A 27,989-nucleotide genomic window follows, 5' to 3' on the forward strand; every position below is an offset into this window, starting at 1 on the left:
AAAATACAATTAAACATTCTGGGGTCAAAGAAAACAAAACGTCCTCTGTGCTGTCTATCACTTAGTTGTGCAATTAGGGATAACATGCATTTAGATCTTGAGCCATGAAGATACAGAGTGCACTTTTGCCATCTTGCCACAACGTCTTACAAATTTACTGGTACTGTTTGGGCATTTGTTACACTGAATAGAAATTATTACTGTCAAATTAATTATAACATAAAATGAATTCTATTTCATTAGCAATTAAGAACTGTCTGATACTGGTGCTGACAAGTATATGACTGGTTTCAGTTGTAGACACAACACCTGGATTGTGGGTAACGTCAACCACAGACTGTATTTGAGTAATTATTTATTATCATACCTCCTCAGGGTACAGACACATGAGCAAACACCATTCTGCTATTCACTGTAGCACATTACGGTGGTAGGACTTTTCATGACGGCATCAGAGCTTAGTAATGGTATGATGACCTGGTCTTGGTGCTGTGAACAACTGGCTTTTAAGTGCAATGAGTCATTTTAGAGGAAGGGGGCATGCATCATCTTGTGACCTGCAGGCTAATGGATATCCCTGAACTGTGGGGCTTAATTGATACATGAAAGCATGTGACACAGAGGAATGTGCCTCGGAAACAAGTGGCATTGTCACACACTGCTACTGATGGTGGACACACACTTAGTCACACTTGTACTTGCTGTTGTCCAACTTCTATGCAGTTAATTTTTGAGAAGAAAAGCTTTAAAAAAAATAAAACATTTGCAGCACACCAATCCTAACAACAAGTAGTCAGCTAGGACAGTTGCTTCCAGGTTCATAGTCCATAAAAAATTATTAATTTTGATCCAGAGATCACATGGCCTGATTTTAATCAATGAATAAATATCACTTTATTTGTCCCTGAGGGGCAATTTAAGCACATTGAGCAGTAAAATACAATTATAACTAGAAAAGCACTCAGAGAGCGCAGACCTCCGCCAAGGACTACCCCCATTTTTTATATAATTGCGATAAAATCAGTCTTCTGGGTCAGATCCGGATCAGCCTTTGGAATATGAAAGAGGATCCCATTGTCCATCCCTGAGTCAAATTTCATGAGGTTTGGTCAATAATTAACCGAGATATTGAGAAACAAATTTTTTGGCCCATTTACCACAATGTTAACTAAAACTTCAAAGTGATCCAGAATCCAGGATTTCTTCCGGATCACCCACAAAATGAAATCAGTTCTTCCTTTTCACATTTCCAACAAATCCTGAAAATTTCATCAAAATCGGTCCATAATTTTTTGAGTTATGTTGCTAACAGACAAACAAACAAACAAACAAACAGACAAACGCCGGCAAAAACATAACCTCCTTGGCGGAGGTAATAAAAAGCTCAACAGGTAGGATACTTATATCCAGTGTCAGGGCAGTGTGAAAAGAGTGGCAACCCTCAGGACTGTTATATCTGTACTGGGGCAAAACAAATTTGACTCTCGTATGAGAAAATCGGGTACAGCTTCTTTAAGTGGTTTTGGTGAGGCTGATAAGAAATCAACAGCACTGGAGGAAATCCTTATACACATTCACAACAAGACCAGGAAAATACATTGTGGAAACTGGGTCAGTGGGCTTCAATCAACAGGTACAGCTCAGAAAACACACTTAACACTAATGAGGGTTTTCTAATGACTTTCTAAAATGTACTGTACTTTCCACAGAAATCACTAACTTGAATTATTGACTAAGGTTAAGATTATAAACATAAACATTGGTATAATTCTGGATGGATATGCTCCAGTATCATTTCATTTTGATTTGATTTCCCTCAGTTCTACAGCAATAGATTATTAGCATTTGTGCTTCAAGATGGATTGTCATATTTGAGTTCAGCATTATATGCTCAGTTCCACAGTATCAAATATTTTGCAATTGAAGGTTTTGATAGAGGATTGAGAGTTGAAACCACTAATGTATTACAAGCAGAAACCTGTTTAGGACAGAAAACTCTCAGTAGATTTCACAGGAGGAAACCTGGGCTCAAGAGAAAATCCTGCTACTTTGGAATGTGTCTAGTGTCTAGTATGTTTTTTATTGATTGCTGAATGTTTTTAAAATAGATTTTGAGCTTATGACAGTAGTTACAGGTGTACAATATTTACATTTATCATATATTACACTTAACTATTTACAATCACCAATTCGCCATTCATTTTGAGCCACAGATTTACTATTTTATCCATCTTGTTTTCATGCTCTGATACACATAGCTAGTTGCACTCCTGAAATAGGCAGCACAGTGGACAGGGTGCTGTGGGCTAGGGGGCGGTAGAGCATGTTTCAGAGGGAAACCCATGTGCTAATTATTGGTCTCTCTCCTCAGGGGGCCAGAGCGACCTCAGCTATAATAAACCTCTGACTGGTGTGGGATTCTGGAGACACCCTGACCCCGCTTTGGCATCTGCACTGCTGCCATACCACACATGCCACAGCCCCTAATATAAGGCCAATATGTTTGAACTCTTGAGTGCTATGTATTACACGTGTTTTTAAATAGGACAGATAAAGGAAGATATTAATACATCCGCATAATGCTGTTCTACTAAGCTACATTTAAACCTCAACAGCTGTCCTTAAAGTGCTTTTGAAATGCTACAACTCCATTGAAGAAGTTGCAAAGTAAAATGCCAATAATAACGTAATCATAATTCAATGCACCAGTAACCCCTCGTGCTTTATTTATTCCAATGGGCTCTTTTTAACTATAATAGCAAATAAACGAAACTGAGCTGAAGAGCTGAGTTTTAGTCTTGCTGCCAATATTGACGAGAACTTACTGAAATGTAAACAAAAGTCATGGCTAAAGGGTTTGTTTTATTTAATTTCTTTCTAGTTGTATGTTGCTGAATTTCCCATGTGTGTTGCTGTAAAAAAATAAAAAAATTAAAAAAATTAATTAAAAAAAATTATATTTTGTTTACTGTGAAGAAGCATTTTCTCAAATTTAAATTCAGTGATGTCTTTGTTGGGTTGTGCAATATCTTGCATTTTCAGGGAAATAAGCACAAATTTGAACATGTGAACTTTAACTGCTCCAACACGCCCAGCCCGTGCATCTCTGAAGAGCAGACTGTCAGAGGATGGATGAGGTCATCACGTTACACCCTAACGCAAACATTCACAGTGGATATGAAAACACTGCACTACTGTACCCCAATAGTAAAGCCAACACATGGGAGCACGGAGTACAAATATTGTAGTAACAAATGGAGCGCGGCAAGCTCTTTCATTTCCATGCATGTAATTAAACATGACAGACTGTTAAATCACTATTATCTTGAGGTGACCGGTCACTGTGACCACAGATCCAATGTAATTCAAGTGGATGGATTTGTCTTAATTAAGGAAATGGCTTTTCAATTTGTAATGGTGAAATTTAAAACTGGTTTAACCTTATCAGTGTGCTTTGTGCAACCAGTATTTAGAAGAAATGATAAAGATAAAATTTAACATGCAATTGCCTGTGGCAATCATAAGGCCAAATAAAATGAAGGATATGAACAATTTTACCTAAATTTAGGCAGTTCACACTGTTTTTACAATTGTGTTTATGGCTCAGAAAACAAATGGGATACTTTAACTTTTCTATATCTGCAACTTGAATACACAAACCCTGCATATTGCGTAAATTGTCATGTTTTAGCTTTGCTTTTTTGTTCTATATGAGGTCAAAAACAAAGGTTATGCAACCATATCTCACTGATGAAATCACTGTTGTTGTTATGTGTAATTTTGAAAGAAAATGATCAGAGACAGGCCCTGGCAAGGAGCACATGGCTCCACCAGCACGTTCAGACTCTCCTCAGCCTGTTTCACATTATTCATTGTGCAACATGCTTCTGGCCCAAGACACTAATGCATGTGCACTTATCACTGCAATATTCTAATGACGGGATGGACCATAGCTATCTAAAGTAGGTTACATATAAATGTACTTTAGATAAAAGCAGGATACATTTGATGGCATATCAGGAAACACAATGTGCTTTCATATTGTTTTATTAAGTTTGTGGCTGTTTGTGTTTATGGGAGAGAGGGAGGGAGAGAGAAAGAGAGAGAGAGAGAGAGAGAGAGAGAGAGAGAGAGAGAGAGAGAGAGAGAGAGAGAGAGAGAGAGAGAGAGCAGGAAACAATGGGCAGTCAAAGTGAAAGTAGATGTAATCACAGTCTAGACAGAGCAGAGGAGAAGGTAGGCAAAAAGGATATGAACCAAATGAGCCACCAGCAATGTATTAAGGAAAGCTTGACGTTACCACGCATCTAATTATCCTATTTATTTTATAATTACTATGAAGTTGTAGTTATGTCCTGGAAGACTTTTAATATGTTTCTTAATGAGTTTTAGTCCATAGCACAGCTGTAGTAGTGACAGGCAATCATGGGGGAGGAAATAAGGAGAGACGTTCTGCAAATTATTGGAATATGCTGTAACCTGACAATTTACAATCTAAACTGCCTGAGCCTGAGTCATTTTATTCAAGTGGGAGGCAAATGCATAAAAAAATTAAAATGTAGTGCATATAATTTAAAATATAGAGGATACAACCCCTTGAGGGCCTTCAACACCTACACAGTGTAATTGATTCACCTGTGTGGAAAATGCCATTGCATGTTTGTTTTCTTTACTGTGACGATGTAAGCAGAATGTTCTCCCACATTTACACAAGAGTCAGTAAAAACATCTTCCACTAAACCATGGGACCACTACCCAACACACATTGCACTAAGATGCACCTCTGAATACTGAAAGACATAAGCACTTTGTCTGCATGTATAGGAGCATGCATCTGTCAGTAACACTGACTTTTTTTGTTTTTACATTGAAAAAATGGAGAGGCAATAATTATTGTATATTCTGCATGTTTATTTATGCAGATTCTTATGAAAACATGAAAAGAGGTTTCAGAGAGCCTGTATGTTAATATACAACAGAACCTTTTTTACATTCTGACATTCAGGGTTTAAGAATTTTACTGAAAATTACATTAAAACATAGCCACATAAGTCATTAAAACAGTCTGACCTCGGGCCTGGAGTATAGGCTAAATCTAGAGTCCCACTGCCATCTAGTGGTGAGTGTGTGCATTTTGCCTGGCATTTCAGGTTAAGAATTACATCACAGTTTAAAATGTTATTTACATCCAACCACCTGTTTTTCTTTCTGTTACCTCTGGGGATGGTACAGGAAAAATAAAACGCCCACGTGTCTCATTGTATTGGAGGAACCTGGAAACACGCCCAACATTGATAAAATATATCTCTGTGCCCTAGATGGCAACAGTCTCTCGTCGTGAGCATAAATTAAAAAAAACGAGTAATAAGACACACATAGGCTACAAGCTGTGCAAAAGAAAAACTCAATTAATTAAGCGCAAGTAATTAGAGGCTTAACTTGCACGAGAACGCCCCCTTGTGGTATTTGAAAACGCACACCAACAACAAAAGTACGCGTAGAAATGAAGATAGCATTAGTTTATTTGTATTTTTTATTTATTTATTTTTAAGAAAGAACAAATTACAAGCATGAAACCAAACAATACTATAATAATGAATTATTCACAAGAAGCGTCTTTTGCCGTCTGTAGGCTATGATGTCGGAAGTCGCCTACAATAGCACGAGGCTGATCATATTGTCATTAAGGTGAATTAATTGTCAGTTGTCAAAAGTCGCTGAGTGAGGCACATTTCGCTCTCACTCGTGGCGATGAGGAGGAGCTCGCTTGTTTATTCATTCACGTCAGCCCCTCTCTCCCTTCCGTCCCTGGTCCCTCCTTCCTGCTCCACACAACGGGGACCCTCCGCTGTAGCAGTTTTCCCACATTAACATTAACCACAGTCACGTCGCCACCATACACCGCTTTTGGAACCAGGTGAGTCATGATTTGTGGGTCTCTCTCGTTGCAAATGGAGGTATTTTACGCTTTGCGCCCGGAGCGGAGAGGCGGAGTGATTCAACCATAACTTATTACAATTCTCCTTTGCGCGCTAGCTAACTAACCTATGCGCGGGATGCACAGCGGCGGTACAACATCAACGCCTCGGTTTGCTGATCTTTTCCCGCTACGGATCTCACAAATACTCGATGTAGGTCAAGCACTGTAGTCAAAATGTCGTCTTTTTAGCCCCATCTCGCTCTGTAGAGAGGGAGAGCTAGGGAGAGAATGGGGGAAGCGACGCATAGGGGAGGAGTAGGGGCACTACCAGGCCACATTTGTCCGATTGTACACCACCACCACTACCGCCCTCTGCCTGGGTCTGCGCGCACACCCGGGAGCCTGTCTCGCTTAGGCCTAGTTTCAAGAAAGTTTAGCTGTTAAGTTCTTGGGCCTTGCGTTAAAGCTACAGTACGGCTAGATGACTCTATCGGGAGAGATACAGATGTTTTGCTGTCTATTGTTTTTTCAAAGCGTGTTTTGGGGAGGTAATGGCGTGCCTTGGAGTGATGTTGTGATGCAGTGCAGTAGATAACCTGTAGCCCGGACTCTCCAGTGGGACACGCCGCAAACAGAGCACCGTGGGTCGGCTGACTGCTCACTTGGCTGTCACAGATCATTGATAGGCTGCACAGGTATCACCACTGCACTAATGACAGAGCACCGCATCGCACACACGCTGCCAAGTGCGCACAGGGCATTCTTTAGCACGGGGCCAAATCACTGATGGAGTTTTTTTTGTTTATTGTTTGGCTATATAGCTTACTTATTAAATAGCATTGCAGTTTAGCACAACCTACAAATATGGCTACAGTTTGCCCCCGCTGCCTCTGCATATCTTGTGTGACAGCCCAGGGAGATGCTTTAGTAATTCAGATGACCAATAGCCCAAAGGTCAAATGTTGATGTTCTTAATGGTCAGTTATAAGATACTGTCCGTGAGTCAGCACCTATCAGCTCTTAGTGATGATAATTCAATTAACACACATAGGCTATGTCCTTTTAAAACCATATGCTAAAGTTGCATCATGAACAAATTATAAAGTTCCATCACAATGTGTATTGTATCCATGTACCGGTTGTATGAATACAGTATTAAATAGTTATGACTGTATCTCTTAGAGTGTCCATCACCTGTCTCACACCAGACACAAGCTAATGGCTTATTGACCAGAGCTTCAAATGCGCTTCAGACAGAATGGCCTCCACTTAATGTGAGGCTATCCCCATACCATACAGTGTATTTTTTATCAACTAAAATATTTTGTCAAACTTTTGTCTGTGATGACTAAACTAATGACTTGTGGGGATGTGTATTTTGTTACACAAGTATATCAGACTAAACAAAGTCTCTATTATGGATTTAATAGACTAAAGTAGTCATGGCATTTTTGTAGCACAAAAATATTCTCCATCACCTGGCCCCTGTTTCAGTGTTGCCATCTTGCTAGCTCATTGTGATTGCACATTGCTAGTGACACATCTGGAAAGTACTCTCAAAGGCAACTGTCACAAATGCTTTATTATCATTCACACTTTTATAAATATATTTGTGATGACAAACAGCATGGCCACCACTTTTTATTTATTGACACTAAGCAGAGAGATGCCATGAGTTATTTTGACAGTATCTCCAAAGTTAAGTAAACCTAAGGTGCATCATGCACTACGTTGCGCAAGACATACCTCTTCTTCTTCAGGGGGTAATTCCTAATACTGGATTTATGGATATTTACATTACCCCAATTACTATACTATACTATCTTTACAATGTACTGATGTGATGAAGTTTGAACTACATTTAATTCTGTTTTTTTGAACCTCTTGCTCTATCCTGTCCTCATCATCTTATGTTGTGGACAGGTTTTGAGTACATATTTATGGAGTCAGCACTTGAGTTGCTGCTACCACTACCTCCACTGTGGCCTATTTCTGTCTCGAACTGAGGTTGCATGTGATTTTGGAGACTAACCTAATTTTTGAATATATGATTGAAAACACTTTCTTAGGTCAAATATTGTGCTTTTAAGGTTGTAACTAATGATATCATTGAAATGATCACAGTTGGTATAGAAAGGCAGTGAAAAGCACACATTGAGAGCCAACCTATAGGGCATTTCAGTGTCTAGTGTTACAAGTGTCTTTGTTTGTAAGTAGGTAAACCTGGACTCCCCTGTCTGATAGGGATGGACTATGTGGAGAGATTAGGTGCTAATATTGATATATGATCATATGTAGAATCTTTTCACAATTAATATTAGTCTGATAAAATGAACAATAGGTAGAGTCAATATTTTTTTCGAAGCTGCCTCAGACTGTTGGCCCATGTGTCTTTTCCAGTTTCTCCTCAGTGCGTCTTGGGTGTCTTATTAAATATACTAATGAAATACAAGAGCATTGCAGCTAAATAAGTGTTTGTTTACAGACTCATACAAAATAAAATAAATTGATAAATGAAAAATAAATTCATAGTAACATCCTGATGTTTCAGATTTTACTACCAATTCCCAATGAGTGAGAACTTTGCACATCAATTTATTTGGAATGGGTGTGTTTGAGGAGGGGGCAAACATCATGCACACTATCTTATTATACTATTAGCTAATAGCGAATTTTATTAGGACATCAATGATGTTTTGGCTGTAGGCTTCATCGAGCAAATGCCAGTTGAGAAAGTCCATTTTGATTGAAGGAGAACAGATGCATACACCCTGAAATCCTGTCTGAGTTGGCAACACTGAGAAGAATGGAGAATTTTTGTATTGCTCAGAAGTGAGAATCTGATTGGCTGCTAAAACTACAATTGGTTTAACAATTATCATTATCTAGCTAGTCTACGCCTCAAAATTGAGTCTTTCAGTATACCTGCTCAAATGATTATCTAGTTTTCAATAAGAGTTTAAGTATCCATTAGTATCTGTGTCCATTTTTTTGAGTTACAGTTTGAGCTTGTTTGACTGGCCCTTGTCCTGTGCTCTTTGTATGAACAGGAAGTACCTCCAGGGAGCAGACTCACTGCAGCCATTTTACACTTGTGTTTGAGTGACAGCTCTGGACAGCTTTAGTGCTGCTGTCTGCCTGCACTGGAAAAGAGGTTAAGCCACAAAGGCAACACAGTATTCACAGTTGTACTTTTTCTGGTATTGTAAACAACACATTTGATATACACTGATATGATTAATCAGACTTTGTAATTTCAACAGATTTTTGTTCATAAAAGGTACATTGTGTATATAGTTAGAATTAACATTTCAGTGATTATATTGCTGTAAAGGTCTATGGCCTTCAAATAAACATGTGAGCATTTTCTTTTAGTGTTCCCAACTACTTAATTTAATTTACAGTAACAGTACAAGAAAATGTGTTACTAATATTAACAATCACAAGTGCATATTCTGGATAGTTTAACAAATATAAGCATTTTTCTAGAGTCAGTATTTTGGGGTGTTAAGTATGTCTGTTACAATAATTACTATACTGACTGAACGTTCAGTGTATGAAAGCTGGAACAAAAATTTGTGGGGGTCAATATTTTCTTTGTATTAATGTGGAACTTTTCAGTTCTACCATTAGATTTGAGCTTTAGAGGGTTTAGTAACTAACTTCTTTCACTCATTATAGACAGACATTAGTGTTTCTTTCTGCTATTTACTGTGGTTTGTTTTTAACCATAGTTTACATTTTGAATACTTTTTGAAGATAAATCTGCTTTAGGTTATTGTGTTATTTTCATAAATTACTTTCAATATTATCATACTACTGTATTTATTTTCTTCAACAATTGTTCTTCAAAATTTGTTACGGTGTTAAATACAACCAGTACAGCTCAAGAAATAAACTCTGGCAGGTAATTTAGAGTTCAAAATAAGTGTTGCGATACTGACTAAGACCACTGAAAAAAGGACAAAGCAAAACAAACAAAAACAAGTATGAACACCAACTCAACTATTACTCTGTTAAAATTAAAATATCCCGATAACAATAATCAGAAGGTATACTTTCACTTCACAAGTATGTTAAAACAGCATGTATATTAATGGATGTGTACGTAGTAGACAAATATGAAAGGGCAATAAAATTACAGAAATGTACAGAAATATCACTGCTTGAAATATCAATGCTTGGACATAACTTATTTTACAAAACCATGACTAAATTAAAGCTAGTTTAGGGCATGATAAGATAAATTATTAATAAAATCCACCAGTAAAAAAAACTGTACATTTCTGTCACATGAAAAGCGTAACATGACTTATTGCATTACTTAGTATTGATACTTTTGCAATATATTGTGTGGCACTGTTTTATTTGTTCTTATTGACAATGTGATTAATAGGTGCAGGACTCTGGGGGAATAAGGTGCAGTGTTGAATGGTAAATCGCAGTATTGATCATTGTATCTTGTCTTCTAAACTATAAAGGACTTGGGTCAGCATATACGTTAGTAGTACTAGTAGTATTTAACAGTAGTAGCAGTACATCTATAATACTTGCACTTCTGTGTGAATAGTGTCATTCATTCAACAGTTGAGTTATTGTCCCTGTTAAAGAGAACACTGCTGCAGTTTCAGACATCAGTCATTTTTCAAGTGGATGAGACGAGGTTTGCTGAAAAAAAGTACAGATTTATGGAAGTGTATTTGAGCACATCTACATAACTGACGCCATCTTTGTGTGCTGTTGACATTGGAGGCCGCAGTGGACTGAATTTGGACAGATGGAAGTTAACATTACAAGATGACTATATCAGACGTTTTTGTGTCTAGAAAAGATAAGAGTCCTATACCTCGAGCTTAGTCTGTGAATACACTGAATGCCTTGATGTGCTTCTTCATTGAAGGCTCTTCCCAAGAGCTATTCAATTAATGCAAACACTAATTCATTCATAATTATTACTTTATAGTGTAGGGCTGTGCAATGAATCCTGTTTCAGTCAAATTAGAGTCAATGATAAACATGGGAGTTTTAAGATGAGAAGTAAGCCAATCAAAAGCATGTGGTTTGGAGCATTAATCATTTAACCAGTTAAACCATTTTATGTTAAATGGTGCTTACTCCTTAGGCCTGTCTTGATAATTTTTGACTTACTGTTCAATATGTGATTGATGGACTTTTTAAACAAAAAAAAATTATTTATTTTTTATTTTTTGCATTTTTGGGGTCAGTATTTTTCGTGGATACTTTTGCTTTCTATTAGTGGGGAACTTTTGGTTATTTTCTGGGCTATGATCAGACATGAGCTATTGAGGTTAGAATAAATAACTGCTATGGCTCAGAGTAAGTAATCATGTGCTTCATTCATGTTCATTAAAAATATTGTATGCTTAATTCAATATTATCTATATTTACATCAGCTCATCATATCTGACTTCAAAATTTCTTATCGTGACAGGCCTAATGGTACTTGTTCAAAATCTGTCTTGTTTGTGTTATTTAAATTAAGATTTAAAGTCACTTAAATAGTTTAATAAGTAGGGCTAGGCCTTAGTTGTTTGGTTGATTAATCAGCTCAGCCAACATTTCTATTAGTAGCTTATACGGATTTATATGGGACAACAGCAGGAGGGAAAAGGTTTTAACTGAGTTTGTTGAAGATTTGGGAATGATTTGGGCGTTTAATCTGCCTTTTTACATTATAAATACTTTTATTCCTAATACTTTCTACATAAATGGTTGTTTTTACTTGATCTCCTGTGCAGTTGTACTCCTTACTTTAGTTTGGGTTAGATGCATAGAAATACTTAATAGTTTTGAGAGCTTTTGTCACGCCCCCATTTTTTTATTGACTAATTGATCAGCAGGACATGTCTTTAGTCAACTCCATATCCTATTAATAAGTAAATACAGCTGAATAGAAAATCCTGCCCTCCTATAGTTTTGTAATTATTCTTGTGTGTTTCTCTAAACTCAGAAGACAGAAGTTAGGTTTGGCATCAGAAGTAGCCAGTTGAACAATGTTATTATTATTATCTAAAATGAGACTAATTGAGACTAATTGTGAAGTGAGCATGATTTAAAGTGACAGTTTGATGGACCATCTCCAATCTTCACCAATGAGTGTCCCTCAGCTGTGAGAGAGGACTATTCTTCCCCTTTCTCTCTCTCCCATGACTGCGGCCATGTTTGTGAAACCACAGAACAGGCTCTCGTTCTTTCCCTCCCTCCGTCTCTCTCTCTCCCTCCCTCCCTCTCTTTTTCTGTTTTCCTCTAAGCCCCTCCCCTTCCCTGTCCCTCTCTCCTCCATCTCCCTCTTTTCAATCTGCTTCCCTCCATTTTCTCCTCTCTCGCTAGTCTGCGCTGCACTGTATGTACCCCCCTCACATGGTACACCCCTCCTCTTTTTCTCTCACGTTGCTCTGTCTATCCTGTCGTTTTTTTCCCCTGCTGTCTAGCGCTCTATCTATCTTTTCCATCCTCCCTTCCCCCATGTAAGTCTTTACTCTCTCTCTCAGCAGAGATCTAGTTATCTCCCCCACTGCCTCACCCTTTCGGTTCCTCTTTCATTTCTCAGTAACTTCTCTGTCTCTCTTTCTCTTTCGTCTGATTTCGCCCCCATTTTGTCCTCTGCTTCTTCTCTTTCCCTCCATGTTCTCTCTCTTTCACTCCCTCCCCCCTCCCTTTTCTTCTCGTTCTCTCCCTCCCCCTCTCTCTCCTCCGCTTTCAACTGATTACACTCCATGTTGTCCTGCATTTTGCCTTTCTCTTTCCCTCCATTTTCTCTCCTTCTCTGTCTTTTCTTCCTCTCCCCTTCTCCCTCTGTTTTGGCTGATTAGGATTTTGTCCTCTGCCATTTTCTTCTCTTTCTTTACCTCCATGCTCTCTTTCTCTCGCCCTCTCGTCTTTCTTCTCGCTTTCTTTCAGCTGATTACACCCCCATTTTGTCCTCTGCTGTTTTTCTCCTTCTCTTTCCTCTTCCTCCATGCTCTCTCTATCCATTTGTTCTCCATTATTTCTCTTGACATTTTTTGACAAATTATAGCGACACATTAGAACATTTTTGTGGCTACTAAAACAAAACACAATTGAAGCATGTTTGGGATGAAATACTATTCAACAAGTGGCTGAAGCGCTACTTTCAACCTCCCCAGGTACCACGGCCAGGTCTCACGGTTGTTTCTGTGCACTTAATGATAGTGATCCATACAAAATACTATGTAAAAAAAAAACAAAAAACTAGAAGCCCACCAAGTCAAAATCACTACACAACTGGAAAAGTAATTAATCCTCATTATCATATTTGATCCCTCAAGCAACGCTATTAGTATTTTTATTTTTTTTTACTGTGATTAAGAGATTAACAGAAAAAACATTGATTTGAAGGTACGTTGCTCCAGCCATTATAGCAAAAGTTTAACAAAATGCTCTTTTTAACAGGGTTAATCTAATCCAAAATGTGTTGTCTTTTAATACACTGTTTTCCTCAGAAAACCTAAGTCTGTTGGCATTGCAGTTTTAAGCGTGCATCATCTTTGCTTTTGAGTTAAACTTCAACTACTATTTTATGAACTCCTAACACCAGTCTGACTCAAAGCAGATTCTAATGTCAAATTTGTGAAATGTGCAAAGTTCATAGGAAACATTTCTGTATTAGAGATGTTTCTGTTCAGCTGTAATTCTTCCTTCAAATGCCACAGAGCAAATTTGTATAAGTAAAGTCTTTTTACATTAGTGTATAGGCCTAACCTAGACAGCGGTTAGTACCATACATTGACAAAGTTACAACATCAGCCAACATGTGCTTTACACTCAACACACTTATGTAGTCAACTTTACTTTACATCCTTTTTGCATTTCTTATTCTTTTACTGCATTCTGTTCTGCCCATCCCCCTTTCTCTCTTGCTCTCTTTTCACTCCCCCCTCTTTCCTTTTTTCTCCCCTCCTGTTCTATTCCTGCACTAACCCCCCCTCCCCCGTCTCTTTCTCCTCCTCCTGTTCTATCTCTGCATTGAATCTTCTTCTTCTCTTCTCTTCTTTCTCCCTCCCCCCTATCTCTTTCTTTCTCCCCCCTCCCATTCTACTCCTGCGTTAACTCTTCCCTCTCTCTTCTCTTCCTTCTCTCGACCTATCTTTCTGTCTCCCCCTCCTGTTCTATGTCTGCGTTAACCCTTTTTTTCTCTCTCTCCATCATCCCTCTTTCAATATCGCCCTCTAATTCTATCATTGCACTAAACCTCCCCTTTTGCTCTTCCTCTTCCCTCACTCCTTTCCACCTACTCCCTCCCTTTTTATCCCTGCACGAAACCTTTTTTCTTCTTCTTCTTTCTTTCTTTCTTTCTCTCTCTCTCTCTCTCTCTCTCTGCCCCCCTCTCTTTCACCCCCCCTTACTTTCTCTTTTCCTCTCTTCCTCTTGCAATCTATGCCAGCACTAAATCTTATTTCTTTTCATCATCCCTCTCTCTCTTTTTCTCATCCTTTCTCTCTCCCCCTCCCTTTCTATTCTGGCACAAACCTTTCTTCTTTCTCTCTCTCTCTGTCTGTCTGTCTTCTTTCCTCCTTCCCCACTCTGTCTCTGCATTATACATTTTTTTTCTGTCTCTCTCTCCTCCTATCTCTTTTAATCTCACCCTCTCAATCTATCATTGCACTACCTCCCCTTTTGCTCTTTCTCTCCCTCTCCCTCTCTTTCCCTCACTCCCTCCCATTTTACCCATCCCCCTCCCTTTTTATCCTATACATGAAACCTTCCTCTCTCCACCTCCCTCTATCTCTTTCTCTCTTTCTCCTTCCCTCTTCCTCCTTCCATTCTATTTCTGCACTAAACCCTCCTTTTTCCACCCCCCTCTCTTTTTCTCACTCTTTCTCTCTCTTCTCCTCCTATTCTGTTCTGACATTAACCCTTCCATCTCTCTTTCTCTTTTCTTTTCTTCTCTTCTCTAACGTTCTATCCCGGCATTAAACCTTCCTCTTTTCTCTTTCCCTCCCTCCTCCTCTCTTTCACTCTCCCCCTCTTGTTTTATCATTGCACTAAACCTCCCCCTCTCTCTCTTTCCCTCCCTCCCTCCCATCCCCCCTCCCTTTTATGCCCACATGAAACCTTTTTCTCTCTCTTTCACTCTCTCTCTCTCCCTCCCTCCTCTCCTTGCATTCTATTCCTGCTCTAAACCCTCCTTTTTTCACCCCCCTCTCTCTCTTTGTCTCGCTCTCTCTCTCTCTCTCCCCCTCCCTTTCTATCCCTGTACAAAACCCTCCTTTCTCTCTCTCTCTCCATCATTCTTCCCTATCATCCGTTTGCTCAACTCTTTTTCCACCACCTCTTTTTCAACTCTCCTCTCTAGCCTGGGCTCAAAGCTTGGACACTTTGGTCTCCACATAAGATAAGGAAAGATAAGAAAAAGAAATGGCGAACCTCTCAAAACAAATCAAATTTAAATTTCTTCTCAGATATGTAAGTAACTCTGCGATATGTTCTGAGATCTCGGCTGGACATTGAGGTCAGTTTTGTGATTTGTAGATTGTTGTTGTTTGTGTGGTCTGCATTAGTAGATCCACTGCTTGTACTAGAGACAGTTTGAGGAAGAGGAAGGTGGGACGTGTTTGCGCCCCGCCTCTTACTGTCCTTTACATATATAGATCACACGGACAGTCTCTCCTCACTCACAATGAGATCTTTAAAGCACCTGAAGCCTTACAAGAGAAGTCTGGTGAGTCAACTTCTATTAAAATTAACATGAAGCTGTCAATGTTTCTGGGGAAATGAGTTTGCTATAGCTGAAAATTTTGAAAAAAAGAATCAGAATTAACTGTAGTGTTGTTCCAGTGAATAATCTGCATGTTTTGTAAATCTGCAGTTTTGCCTCTTCTTTCTGTCGTTTACTGTGCGTCTCTGTCATCTTTTTAGTGTCTGCTCTATCCATCCTCTCTTCCCTTTTTCCCTTTTGTATCTGTCTCTCTTTTCTTATCGTCTGCTTCTCCCTACCTTTTATTATTTTCTTCTTTTTTCAGTTTGAAGACTAATAACGCTTTGGTTTTCTTCTTATTTTGTGCGAGTTGACTGTTTTTGTTTTTTTTTATCTTGTCCTATATTGTTTCATTTTCTATTTCACCTTTTTACGTGTCTCCATCCAGCTTAGTAGACTATATAGTAATTCCCACAAGCACATGTTACACACATCTGCCATACTTAGAGACTCAATGAGCTACTAGGGCATCTTGAGGGATAAGGTTTTACATCATGTTGTTTTCTAAGGTTTATTAGGAGGAAATTATTTTTTTGTTTTGTTGTTGTTTTTTTCCCCCAAACATTTCTCTGAATGTGTTTACTGTCGTCTTGTCTTGGCTCTGTCCTACACCTGTCCATATTTTAAGGGCTTAATATTTATGGTGTGTACTAGTAGAGAACCATTCTTAATTTTTTGTAATACACACATTTTAGCTGTAAAGGATGAATAATTTACATAAATGACTCATTTAATGTACTTTAGGCTTTAGGGTTTTTTTTGGTTTTTTTTTTCAATATGGAAAAAGAAAAGCGTTGTCAGTATAATAAACTAGTTTTAGTTGTATTATTTACTGTGATATTTTCTGTAGAAATATATCACACTTCAAAGTTTGTTATGATGTCAGGCCTCATACTCTTATTGCAGGTTGTAGGGTTCTAGCCATTTAACTGCCAGGAGTATCTTCAGATGCGCTTTCTAAAAGCTATGTAAAGTGTCAAGTTCTGACTTTTGCATTACAGTTTAACAGTAAGAGTTCTTTTCTTTGATTATTTCAGGGAGTGTGTATTAGATAAAATGTGTCTTTGCAAAGCCTGACGGTGCTTGTTGTGTATGTGTGTTGCAGGAGGAGGCGAGCTGGCGCCGGGGTAGATGTGAACCCAAGGTAATGGCCCGGCTGGTGGACACAGGCACACAGACAGATCCAGTGGTTGTGCTGTCCTTGGCCCAGGCTGCCGTGCTAGGTCTCATCTCACAGAATGAAGTTTTCGGAGCTACCATTGCACCCAATGGCTTCTACACTGGTGAACCTAAAGAATCCCCTGCCCCCCCAGTAGACGGAGTAGATTACGAGTACGCAGACCAGCTTATTGGAGCTAACGGAGATTACCTCGGAGACAACTTAGGAGAGGACGGACAGATGCAACCCAGCTGCAGTCAGAGGAGGTGGCAGCAGGGCCCTCCTCAGCATCAGGAGGCTAAAATGGTGGCCCCTGAGCGCCACAACCACCCAGGGGGGGACGGGGCTCATGTAAAAGGGGAAGTGGTGAGCTCTGGGATGTCCTCATGTGTTCACATGCTCAACAACATGGCCCCTAGAGGTGGCCTAATCCAAGTAGACCCAGCCACTCTGAGAGTCCGCAATAAAAACTGTGTAGAGTGTGAACGGGAAGCATCCACACAGCAGCAGCAACAGCAGCAGCAACAAGCTCCTGTTCATACGCACCCTCCTCCAGGCCCTGTGAGCCACAGAGGAACTGAACCTCCAGCCCACAGAGGATTGCAAGCCCCGAGGCCCATGGGAGCTCATGGGCGAGTGGCCAGACAAGAAGGAGATGGGGTGGAGCACCAGCCGAACAATATGATGAAGCCTGCGCAGCCAGAGGAGGCAATCAGCAGCTACTTCCAAACCAGCGAAGTGGGCAGTTATGACTCCAACGAAATGGGAATGGGCGGAGAGTATGAGGACAGTGGCCAGGGCATGATGTGGACTGATGGGAGCGGAGGGGGGCAGCATCCGCCACCTCAGCAGCCCCAGCCTACACGCCGCCAAGGGGGCCGCAGAGTAGACCGGCTTGATATCAATATTCAGATCGACGAGTCCTACTGTGTGGATGTTGGTGATGGCCTCAAGCGCTGGAAGTGCCGTATGTGTGATAAGTCCTACACGTCTAAGTACAATCTGGTCACGCACATCCTGGGACATAGTGGCATCAAACCACATGCCTGTCCTCACTGTGGGAAGCTCTTCAAACAACCCAGCCACCTCCAGACTCACCTGCTGACCCACCAGGGAACCAGGCCTCACAAATGCACCGTGTGTAAGAAGGGCTTCACTCAGACCAGCCACTTGAAGCGCCACATGCTGCAGCACACTGACGTCAAGCCGTACAGCTGCCGCTTTTGTCGCCGTGGTTTCGCATATCCCAGTGAGCTGAGGGCCCATGAAGTGAAGCACGAGCGTGGGCGGTGCCACGTGTGCTCACAATGCAGCATGGAGTTCCCCACCTACGCCCACCTAAAACGCCACCAGACCAGCCACCAGGGCCCCCACACCTTCCAATGCACAGAGTGTAACAAGTCCTTCGCCTACCGCAGCCAGCTCCAGAACCACACCCTGAAACATCAGAGCCCCAGACCTTACACCTGCTCCCAGTGCGGCCTGGAGTTTGTGCAACTCAACCATCTACGGCAGCACTCACTCACACACAAGGTACAACCACCCATAGCACTGCTATAAGTTGTAACTGTACTTGTGTTAAAGGTCCTAGGTTAATCAAGTTTGAGGAGTAGTACTATGCAGTATTTATTTTATACATACATGATTCCTTCACTTTAGATATACTAAGAGCCTATGTAGTTGTTGGTAAACCCCTCAAACAAATCAACAACACTGAGCGCACAACTAGGAGATTAATATTAAGTTATAACTGCCCTGCATGCAGTATTTACTGTGAGCATATATATAAGTTTACAATAACAACTGTCATTTTAGCACATGAATTCAGAGTATTATATTTTAAATGATGGATGAACTTCTCATATGTACTCTGCCCCCTGGTGGAGAACATCAACTGCACAGTTACTTGTGCTATTATCGTGGCACAGATGGATTTCAGTGCTTTAGATACTACAGTTTCATATTTTTCTAAAAATATAATAATTCTTAAATAATTTTTGTTATGGATGTAGCAAAATTAGTCCTTTTGACAGTTTCTTGTATCACTTAGGTTTAAAACCTGCAGCAAAAAGTCTAGAGTTATTTTCAAAATGGCTTTAATAGATTCAAAGTGTATTAGATTGTATGTATGTATATGAGTATTGTATGAGTATTTACTATATCTCTTTGCTGTCTGTTGGGCGCTGCAGGGAATGAAGGGTCACAAGTGCGAGGTGTGTTCGAGGGAGTTCACTCTGTCGGCCAACCTGAAGAGACACATGCTCATTCACAACAGTGTGCGGCCATTCCAGTGCCATGTCTGCTTCAAAAGCTTCATCCAGAAACAGACTCTCAAGACCCACATGATAGTGCACCTGCCCGTCAAGCCTTTCAAATGCAAGGTCAGTACTGCACCTCCACTAAAAATACTGTGTCATTTAAACTGTTATTTATGTTGTTATCATCCTATTGTTTTCAGGTATGTGGCAAGTCTTTCAATCGAATGTACAACCTCCTGGGTCACATGCACCTCCATGCGGGCAGTAAGCCTTTCAAGTGTCCTTACTGCACCAGTAAGTTCAACCTGAAGGGAAATCTGAGCAGACACATGAAGGTCAAGCATGGGATGGATGTGTCACCGGAAACGCAAGGTAAGATCAATCACTGAAATAAAGTGCGTCAAAGATATTTTACTGACGGTACTGATTTCTTGTTCAAATTCATAAAATGCAGCAAAATCTGACCTTTTAGCAGCAAATAATTGCATGTTATTAAATCTGAATCCAAGTTTATTTGTTTAATTTATTTACTGTTTAGAGGTTCTAGAGTTTTACGTTTAGTCTAAAGTGTCTTAATGAAAAATGTGTTAGTAAATATATATGATACAGTGAATAATTTCATTATTTTGATTTGAATCATCTAAAATTTAAGCTCATAAAATGAACTGGGGGCGAAGAAAAGGTTCACTTCACTTGAATCCTTTGTTTTTGCAGAAGTGCTACCAGAAATGGAAACCCAGGGGGAATATGAAGGACAGAACTTCAACTATACCTCACCAGACAATATGGACAACGGTGGCTCCCAAAACCTCACAAAGCTCACAACTGCAAACATGGAAGATATGGAGGAATATTACAACTTTGGGAAGGACACAAACAGCTACACCTCTCCTTGAGTGGAGACACACTCTGGGTTTTTACTGAGGAGGCAGCGCCCTGGACTCCAGATAAACGGAAAGAAACGAGACACTTCAGATGACACATTTTCTGAACATATTTTGGAGCGCTTTTTTGGCACTTCCTTTTTCAGAGACAAATATGGCAGGCAGACTGTCACATATGTACTATGTTCTCTGTTTGTCGCAGTCAAAAAAGAGCCTACAGTCCCGTTTAAAGTAACAGGTTTACTGTTTTTCACAAATCACTAACGTATGTCCTTTTTAAGTACAGTGCATCAGACTGAAAGTGCCACAGACTTGTGCAACTCAACTTCCAGGCTGACTATATAATCGCTATAAACGGTAAATATATATACTTATATATAGATATCCAGTTTTCTATGATTATTAAATAGGTTTGAAGTACTCTTCCTAAATGTAGGTAACCATTCCATACTTAAACATAAAAGCTGCTGGTGCGTTGGTGCTTTTTGCACTGGGCATTGCAGCCTCATTCTAAACAGGGCACTGGCTACAGACGTTGCTACTGTCCCATGTCAGGATTACCACTGTTGCTGGCATGTAAAACAGACTGTATAAATATTTGACAAAATGCAGTGTTAATCCAATTTTTACATGGTTTAGTTTTACATTAATATCAATCTACTGTAGGAAATCTACCACTTGTGTCTGCATTACAATACAATACAAAGCACTTTTTACAAGATAGCTATTATTTCTGTGAAGCCCACCTTTGGTACATAAAACAGTTTTTTTTGTTTGCTGGTAAAGGACCAGATCTATTTTCATTCCTTTCAATTCTGGTTTCCTTCTATAAGAGGGCATATCAAAATATTGTGGAGTTGAAAGTGATTTGATTGTAATCTTGGTCCTCATTGCTCTGATTTAGAAAGACTGTTCTTCCTGTCCTGCCATGCAGGTCAGTGTTGTTATGCACACTAAACCTTATGAATGATCGAATAGTTCTTTTATGTTTAATTTAAAGATGAGAACTTGTGGCATTAGACCATGGATTATTTAATAAATGTTCTCAAGATGGCTTTTGTTGTGTTTTGTGCAAGGATTGTGATAGCATGGGTATATTCTATTTTTTAACTTTTGCCTTCTCATTATTGTACTGGTACTTTTTTTTATACAGTCTAAAAAGTATTTGCAGTAATATACCTCATTCATTTTATGCACATTCCAATATAGTTGTTGACCAATGGATGTTAGGGCAATGTTAAAGAAACTACAGTTGTTTATGGTTTATCTTTTAAAATTAGAGAGAAGTTGATAGAATTTTCAAATGAACATTTGCTATTGCTCTGTGCCACAGATCCTGTTATGCCCCCTGCTGGTAGAAAAGAGGCTTACTGTCACCACAGTTTTGTTCACAAATTCTGTCTGTATTGCACAGTTTCTTTAACTGCCTCTTTAGTATTTAAACAACATAATCCAATAAGAGAATTATCCAAATAATAATTATTTTTATATTCATGTACAATTTGTGATTTAATAAGAAAATGATACAACAAAATCAGTTGTATATTAGAGATTTTAAGAATGATTTGTGTTTGGCAATAATATTTACAGTACTCCAATTCCTATTACAAAAGATGGCTGGTTTCAGAAAGACAAATAGAGGAATGTGGGTTCATTGAACGGTACAGATAAGAAATGACACGTATAGCACATGTACTTATAAAAGGTAATACATGTTACTCTGTTAAACAATTTTACTAAGTACATTTATAATTTTTCTAGAGCTTTGTCCAGATTGGTCTTGATTGTGTCCAAGAAGTCTGATGTGTTCACATAATGTTCATTTATTTTGCAGCTGTTTGAAAAAATTTCAGGGTTAGGACTAATGTTATCATAAATATGTGTTTGGGAATTGAACTGACATTCAACTGAATTACTTACTTGGCCAGACCATGAATGCAGCCGGCAAGATCTTTGGTCATGACACCATTTTCTACTGTTTCAATGCAAACCTTTTCTAAGGTCTGTGAGAACCTGAAAAATGCGCAGTTTAAAAGAAAACCTTGTACTATACAGCATTAAGTTTTATCCTTATACGAAGTAAAAAATATACTTGATTAAATCGTGGTTTCCATCCAGCTTCCCTCTGTGTTCCAGGCCTCGAGTCCAAGCAAATATACTTGCAATTGGGTTTGTACTCGTGTGTCTCCCCTTCAGAGTGAATGAAAATCATATATATATATATATATATATATATATATATAAAAATAAAAAAATAAATAATACCACAATGTAAATAAACCTTCTCTTTACCCGCTGATGTTCCCGGTAATGCCTGGTCACTGTGCCATGGGCTGCCTCTGCTTCAATAGTTTTACCATCGGGACACACTAACACAGAAGTCATCAGACCAAGTGAACCAAAACCTGTATATTAAACAATGAGACGATTGCTTAATTGTAAACCAAAACATCACAAGTGAGCATTAATCTCATATTTGTGGCTTAAAGAGTGCTAACCTTGAGCCAGGATGTCTGATTGCACATCTCCGTCATAGTTTTTGCAGGCCCAAACAAAGCCCCCAGAAGATTTGAGGACCTGTGCCACCATGTCATCAATCAGACGGTGTTCATACCAGATATTCAGCTTGACAAATTTTTCTTTATAATATCTGAGAACAACAATGGTATGACACACAAAAGGCATTCAATGCTTTCTTAAAGAAAATTTCAACTGAATCTATGAAAAAATTTAAATAATAGAAAGTGAAATGAAGCCTAACCAAGACTGCAAGACTCCGGTACTGGATAAAGTTTAAAAAATTATTTGATATTATGTTTACTTTTCAAAGATGTCCTCAAAGATGTCCTTAAAGCGTCCATCATAGGCCTTGAGGATGGTGTTTTTGGTGCTCATGTACAAAGGCCATCTTTTCTGGATGGAGTACTGGAAGCAGCTGTGAGCAAATCCACTGATGGACTAGAAAAAATAAATATCCACCAAGCTCACAAAACGTGTAGATAGATATTACATATTACATACATATTATTGTATCATTAAGTAAATAAAAAAAAATTAAACATGCATTTCTTACATCATCTGTATTGTACATTCCCATTCCACAGCCTCCAGAGGGAAAGTCAAACACATCCCACTCTTTGGCTTGGCTTCCATCCGCAGGGGCAAACACTATCCTGAACTTTCCCGGCTTATTAACCACAAAGTCTGTGGCCCTGTACTGAACGAGTCAATATCAAATAAAAATCACCAAAAAAGATCAAATCATTAGACTTTAAATAAAACTTAGACGAGTCTACCTGATCGCCAAATGCGTGTCGGCCAATGGTTATGGGCTGTGTCCAACCAGGAACAAGACGGGGGATATTTTTACAAAGGATTGGTTCACGAAATACTGTTCCCCCCAAAATATTTCTAATGGTACCATTAGGACTCTTCCACATCTTCTTTAATCTAAACTCTAATGAACAACAAATTAATTAAGCTTTCTTTGAATAAAAAAGATATAAAGAACAAAACATACCCTCAACTCGATCCTCATCAGGGGTGATGGTAGCACATTTGACAGCCACATTGTATTTGAGAGTGGCGAGAGCAGAGTCCACTGTGACCTGGTCATTGGTCTGGTCTCTGTACGGCAGACCCAAGTCAAAGTACATAAGCTCCACATCCACATGGGGAAGGATCAGCTGGTTGTACACAATATAGATTTTTGTTCAACATTTGTGTTACTATAGAATACACCACAAAGTATGGACAGATCAGACATGACTTTATAAATGCTTTGTACATCAAATTGCCACAATTTAACTGTCTGTGGTTGAAGTAAGTAGTCTGTAGTCTGTAATGTCACAGCTGGGTAGAGTAGCCAAAAATTTTATCCAAGTAAGAAGAGTAACTTCAGCTACTTCAATTACTTCAAAGTAATATTACTCAAGTAAAAGTAAGTAGTGCTTCAAGAAATGACTCCAGTAAGAGTAAAAGGGTATTGGGTAAAAGTACTACTCAAATGGTAACACTTTATAATAAAGTATATCTACAAATCCTTTGTAAATGTTTATTAACCATTAACTAATGATTTACTAAAAATGACTTACTCATTAACAAGTGTTGTAGAGTTACTCACAGTGGGAGGAGTAACCAAAACTTTTAGTAAAAATATTGCTACTTCACTAAAAAATATTGCTCAATAGGAGTAAAAGTACTCTGGAAAGTACAAGTAAATGTAACTGTATACTACTCATCTCTGTGTAAGGCTATAAATAATGTAACAAAAACTGAAGTCAGTACTTGTGTGATTATACAAAAATGAAATCAGAAATCAAAACACAACAGTAGTCTGTTAGGCAGACATGACATTTGACTATATGTAAAGCAAACAGGGTTTAGCAATATACAATCACCTGTCATATGCTTCGTGTACAACGGATGCATTAAGCAAATATATTCTCACCTTCTCTTTTATAAATGTCCAAATGATTCGCGTCATCTCATCTCCATCCATCTCCACCACTGGGTTATCCACTTTGATGCGTTTAGTTGCATCTGGAAATGATTATAAACACAGATTACTGTAATATCAAAGATGCGCTACACATAGTTATTATACATTTACTTTACTTTTTTTTATTATTATTGAATAGCTTATTACAATATTGAATTGTCTGAACTCAATATTAACTCCTGTTTCTGCAGAAGAAGCATAAGAAGCACAAGCACAAAGGAAAACAAAGAAAAAAAAAAGTTTTTATAGGTGTTTTTGGTTTCTCTAGTCCATGTTCACTCACGGCAATAATCATCACATTTATTGTTGAGTTATCTACGGCTTCATAGAGTTATCTGATTATTTTAGTTCTGTGACTTCTGTGACCGCGTAAATGTAAACCTACCCAATCGCTTGCAATGGACAAGACAATGGCTGCGGTTACATGCACACTTAAAACCTGATTAGATATATAATTTTTGGACAAATAAGATCTAAAATCATAAGTGAAACGGCAAAACCGTCTTTTTCATCATGGTACCTTTGCCTACACATCGGATTTTGCCGTTTGCAGGTCATTTAAATAATCCTACAGGTAATCTGCAAGTGTGCTGTGTGCTCTTGTAGGACCAGGTGGTGTATCATTAGGGCTAATAATATATTCAAGTTAGTACTTACAGTTCCTCCTTTGCTGCAATCTGTTGTAACAACCGGCTGTAGGTCCGAAAACTGCAGGGTAAATAAACAGCTCTGCATTTACAGCCCTTGTCACATGGACCAACGCTTTAAGAGAACGGGACATTTCAAGATTTTTAGGTCTGGCGTTGATCAGGATCCTTTGACTTCTGAATGAAAGTAATTCGTCAGTTTGTCAGGAGGTACTGTCATGACCCACGTCAGCAAGTTTGTGCAAAATTGAACACGATTGGGCGGTGGACAGGCTTTGCGCCAATTGGGGCAAAGCGCAGACTATAGTTGGGAACGCGTGGTTTCCAGTTCAGTATGACTTTTCCTCATTCCGTCAATACATGCCTGGTTTCGCAATTTCATTTGTTTCCAAATAAATAAGATATACAGGCCTAGCCAAATTCTGGAGTTAAAGACACTATAGCTATAAAAAGCCCTGCTAGGCTATAGAAAGCCATAGAGAAAGAAGCACCTGTGGCAATTGGTCTATACATGAATAAAACACTTTTATTGAAAACAATGACAAGTTTGACAAACATTTCATATCGCCACAATTATCTCAGAAATGTAAATTAACACAAAAAAGTACAATATGGAGATGATATGGACATGACTGAAATCAGTTAAAAATATTAAATTACAAAATGAAAAAGTTTTTCACTGCTTAGAAATAAAACCCATTATAGCCCACAGTTCCCATTCCAGGTTAAAATAAATAAAGAACACATTAAAACAGATGCAGTAACTATGATTGCAATCTGCAGATGAGCAAACTGTAAACCTTTTATCTTTATCTCAAACAGACCTGGACATCTGTATCAGTAACAGTAATTAAATCCACATATGGAATACATTCAGTAAAATAGCTATGTTAATTATATTTTTGGTCTTTTAACCGACAGGCACAAAGTGAAATCATTTCAATCACTGGCTTCAGTTAATAACTCATGCATATAAATGATCTCAAAACATTTAAAAAATAAAGTACTATCCTCAAATTGCAATGGGGTGGTTATTTTCTAAAATGATTTATAAATGAGGCTTGTTTTGCACAAAATTATATATTCCTGGTAATGTCTGATGGGAAATCATGCAGTTTTATGGGCTATGGTGCAAACTAAAATTAATATTGGGAAACTGAAGCTTTGGAGGAGGTCTGACACCTGTCATTGACACCTGTCCTATTTATGTGATGACCATCATTTGGAATTTCAAATTGCACTTTTTCCTTAAAAAGTAACATTTATTTATTTTCCGTACCTAATTTTATGCTTGCATGATTCATTAGTTCAACAAATCAACATCCTACAAAATTTCAATGTATCTTCAAGCAAGAATGTTAAACAACTCAGTGGTACTCAACATTTGTTTTCACACTGAGATGCTGAGGCAGTCTTGAAGCTGATGAACAGTAGCCTAAGTTTATGTGCTGACAGCCACAGGGCCTTTCTTCTCAGTAAAGAAACTTTTTAGCATCATAACTTGTCCGATGCCAATTACAAACAAAAGGACTGTTTCTCCAAAGGACCAGTAAGTGACACGTTCTAGCAGATGCTCTGCCTTTATTCGGTCGTGAGCCTCCCTGAGTCTGGCCCAAGTCTGTGATTCAACCACCACCTTCAGGACTTCATGAATGGACACACAGCTCGATTCCAGCTAAAACAGGACAGTTAAAAGTCAGCCTTAGGTCATGGTTCAGGGAGGAAAGGGTTAAAACACACCAAAACAAAGACAAACCATACAGATAATGGAGGGTTGAAGGGAACTGGATAAAGATAAGGTAAACAAGGATGCTAAATCATGAAAAATAATTCCTAGGGAAAGCATAAACATGTCAGGCACACTGAATGGATCATTCTGCTAATACAGTGTTTAGGTTTAATTTAATTACCGCCTTTTTATAACAAGAAGCTTTAAAGCCTACCTTTATCAGATTTTTGTTACTACAAATTTAATTCATTCACTTTCTTATGCTTCTTCCCCTTTTGAGTTATAGGTCTATGATCTGTAGCCTGTTCAAGTAATAATAGTGGCCAAAATGGTGAGATGAGGAAAATACAGCATATGTAGTTCTTACCTGGGTGAGTGTGGTACTTTGAGTCATGTCTGGGAGCAGGGGCTGCTCATCACCATGACGAAAATCTAGATAAACTATTTTATGTGAAAATGTAGAGAACTCATTGCTGAAGCATATTTTGTAGACACCTTTCATAGCAGTGGTGTTGGAAAAGGTGTCATATTGTCTTTTCTTCTCATTGTATAGCATCTTGTTTTGCGGGTCTGTGACAAAACAGTCAACATCATAGTTACCCCCTGCAATAACCTGAAAGAGAAATTAGGGTAAAAAGAGTTAATTAATATTGTAGTAACATATGGGCTTATGTATGCTATAAGGTGAATTCGACTTCTAACATATGGACTTGTAAGCACTAATGTTCAAACAGCAAGAGTCACATGCAAATAATTATGAATGGTAACAAATACAACAATTACATTAGCATTATGTTGTCTTTGTGTAGTGACAGGCTGTTACATTGTCAAAACATAACACAGATTTGCACTTACTTGGTAGTCTATTTCCAACTTTACGCCCTTCTCTAATTCCTCGTAAAAACACTGCTTCTCGTTATCCGGAAGCTCAAACGTGAGCTCAGTCCCCAGAACAAGAGGTGCATGCAGAAACAAACAGATTATTCGCAAAGACAACATCGTGAAGTGGAAGCTGCTTCCGAGGCGTGAGTGCGGCGGAGCAGCGGTGCGCCGTTTCCATTCACCTGAGGCAGGACCAGGACCGCAGCCGGGACTTGTTGCTCTGACGTGGCAGGAGCGCAAACAACTTCCGGTGCAACTTTTCTGTTTTTG

The 27,989-nt window shown here is 38.8% G+C and overlaps 3 protein-coding genes across 5 annotated transcripts in view; 2 read left to right on the top strand and 1 right to left on the bottom strand.

Annotated features, from left to right (window-relative positions):
* The window catches only part of nfatc3a (nuclear factor of activated T cells 3a), a 313,699-nt gene that overhangs the window by 40,464 nt on the left and 245,246 nt on the right, over nucleotides 1–27,989 (top strand). The gene's annotated exons all lie outside the window — the stretch shown is intronic.
* LOC110175445 (zinc finger protein 710-like) lies at nucleotides 5,765–21,015 on the top strand. Of its 2 annotated transcripts, none has more exons than XM_055155054.1 (5): nucleotides 5,765–5,917; nucleotides 16,765–18,351; nucleotides 19,008–19,199; nucleotides 19,277–19,448; nucleotides 19,791–21,015. In XM_055155054.1, exons 2-5 carry the CDS (start codon nucleotides 16,807–16,809, stop codon nucleotides 19,970–19,972), a joined length of 2,091 nt encoding a protein of 696 aa, XP_055011029.1. In that variant the 5' UTR covers nucleotides 5,765–5,917; nucleotides 16,765–16,806; the 3' UTR covers nucleotides 19,973–21,015. The 2 variants fall into 2 exon arrangements, with proteins under 2 accessions (XP_055011029.1, XP_020797285.1); XM_020941626.2 differs by lacking the exon at nucleotides 5,765–5,917 and adding an exon at nucleotides 15,098–15,623.
* LOC110175464 (isocitrate dehydrogenase [NADP], mitochondrial) lies at nucleotides 21,495–27,963 on the bottom strand. Of its 2 annotated transcripts, XM_020941649.2 has the most exons (14): nucleotides 27,693–27,954; nucleotides 27,205–27,450; nucleotides 26,683–26,687; nucleotides 25,119–25,282; nucleotides 24,411–24,502; nucleotides 23,481–23,646; nucleotides 23,257–23,417; nucleotides 23,034–23,177; nucleotides 22,782–22,918; nucleotides 22,459–22,610; nucleotides 22,253–22,365; nucleotides 22,053–22,150; nucleotides 21,881–21,973; nucleotides 21,495–21,794 (listed from the first exon to the last, which is right to left on the bottom strand). In XM_020941649.2, exons 1-14 carry the CDS (start codon nucleotides 27,834–27,836, stop codon nucleotides 21,707–21,709), a joined length of 1,803 nt encoding a protein of 600 aa, XP_020797308.2. In that variant the 5' UTR covers nucleotides 27,837–27,954; the 3' UTR covers nucleotides 21,495–21,706. The 2 variants fall into 2 exon arrangements, with proteins under 2 accessions (XP_020797308.2, XP_020797312.1); XM_020941653.2 differs by lacking the exons at nucleotides 21,495–21,794; nucleotides 21,881–21,973; nucleotides 22,053–22,150; ... (6 more) ...; nucleotides 24,411–24,502; nucleotides 25,119–25,282 and having other exon boundaries at nucleotides 25,615–26,783; nucleotides 27,693–27,963.

Source organism: Boleophthalmus pectinirostris, unplaced genomic scaffold (assembly GCF_026225935.1).
Source record: "Boleophthalmus pectinirostris isolate CB_2022bp ecotype Guang Dong unplaced genomic scaffold, ASM2622593v1 HiC_scaffold_19, whole genome shotgun sequence".
Classification (NCBI taxonomy): Eukaryota; Metazoa; Chordata; class Actinopteri; order Gobiiformes; family Gobiidae; genus Boleophthalmus; species Boleophthalmus pectinirostris.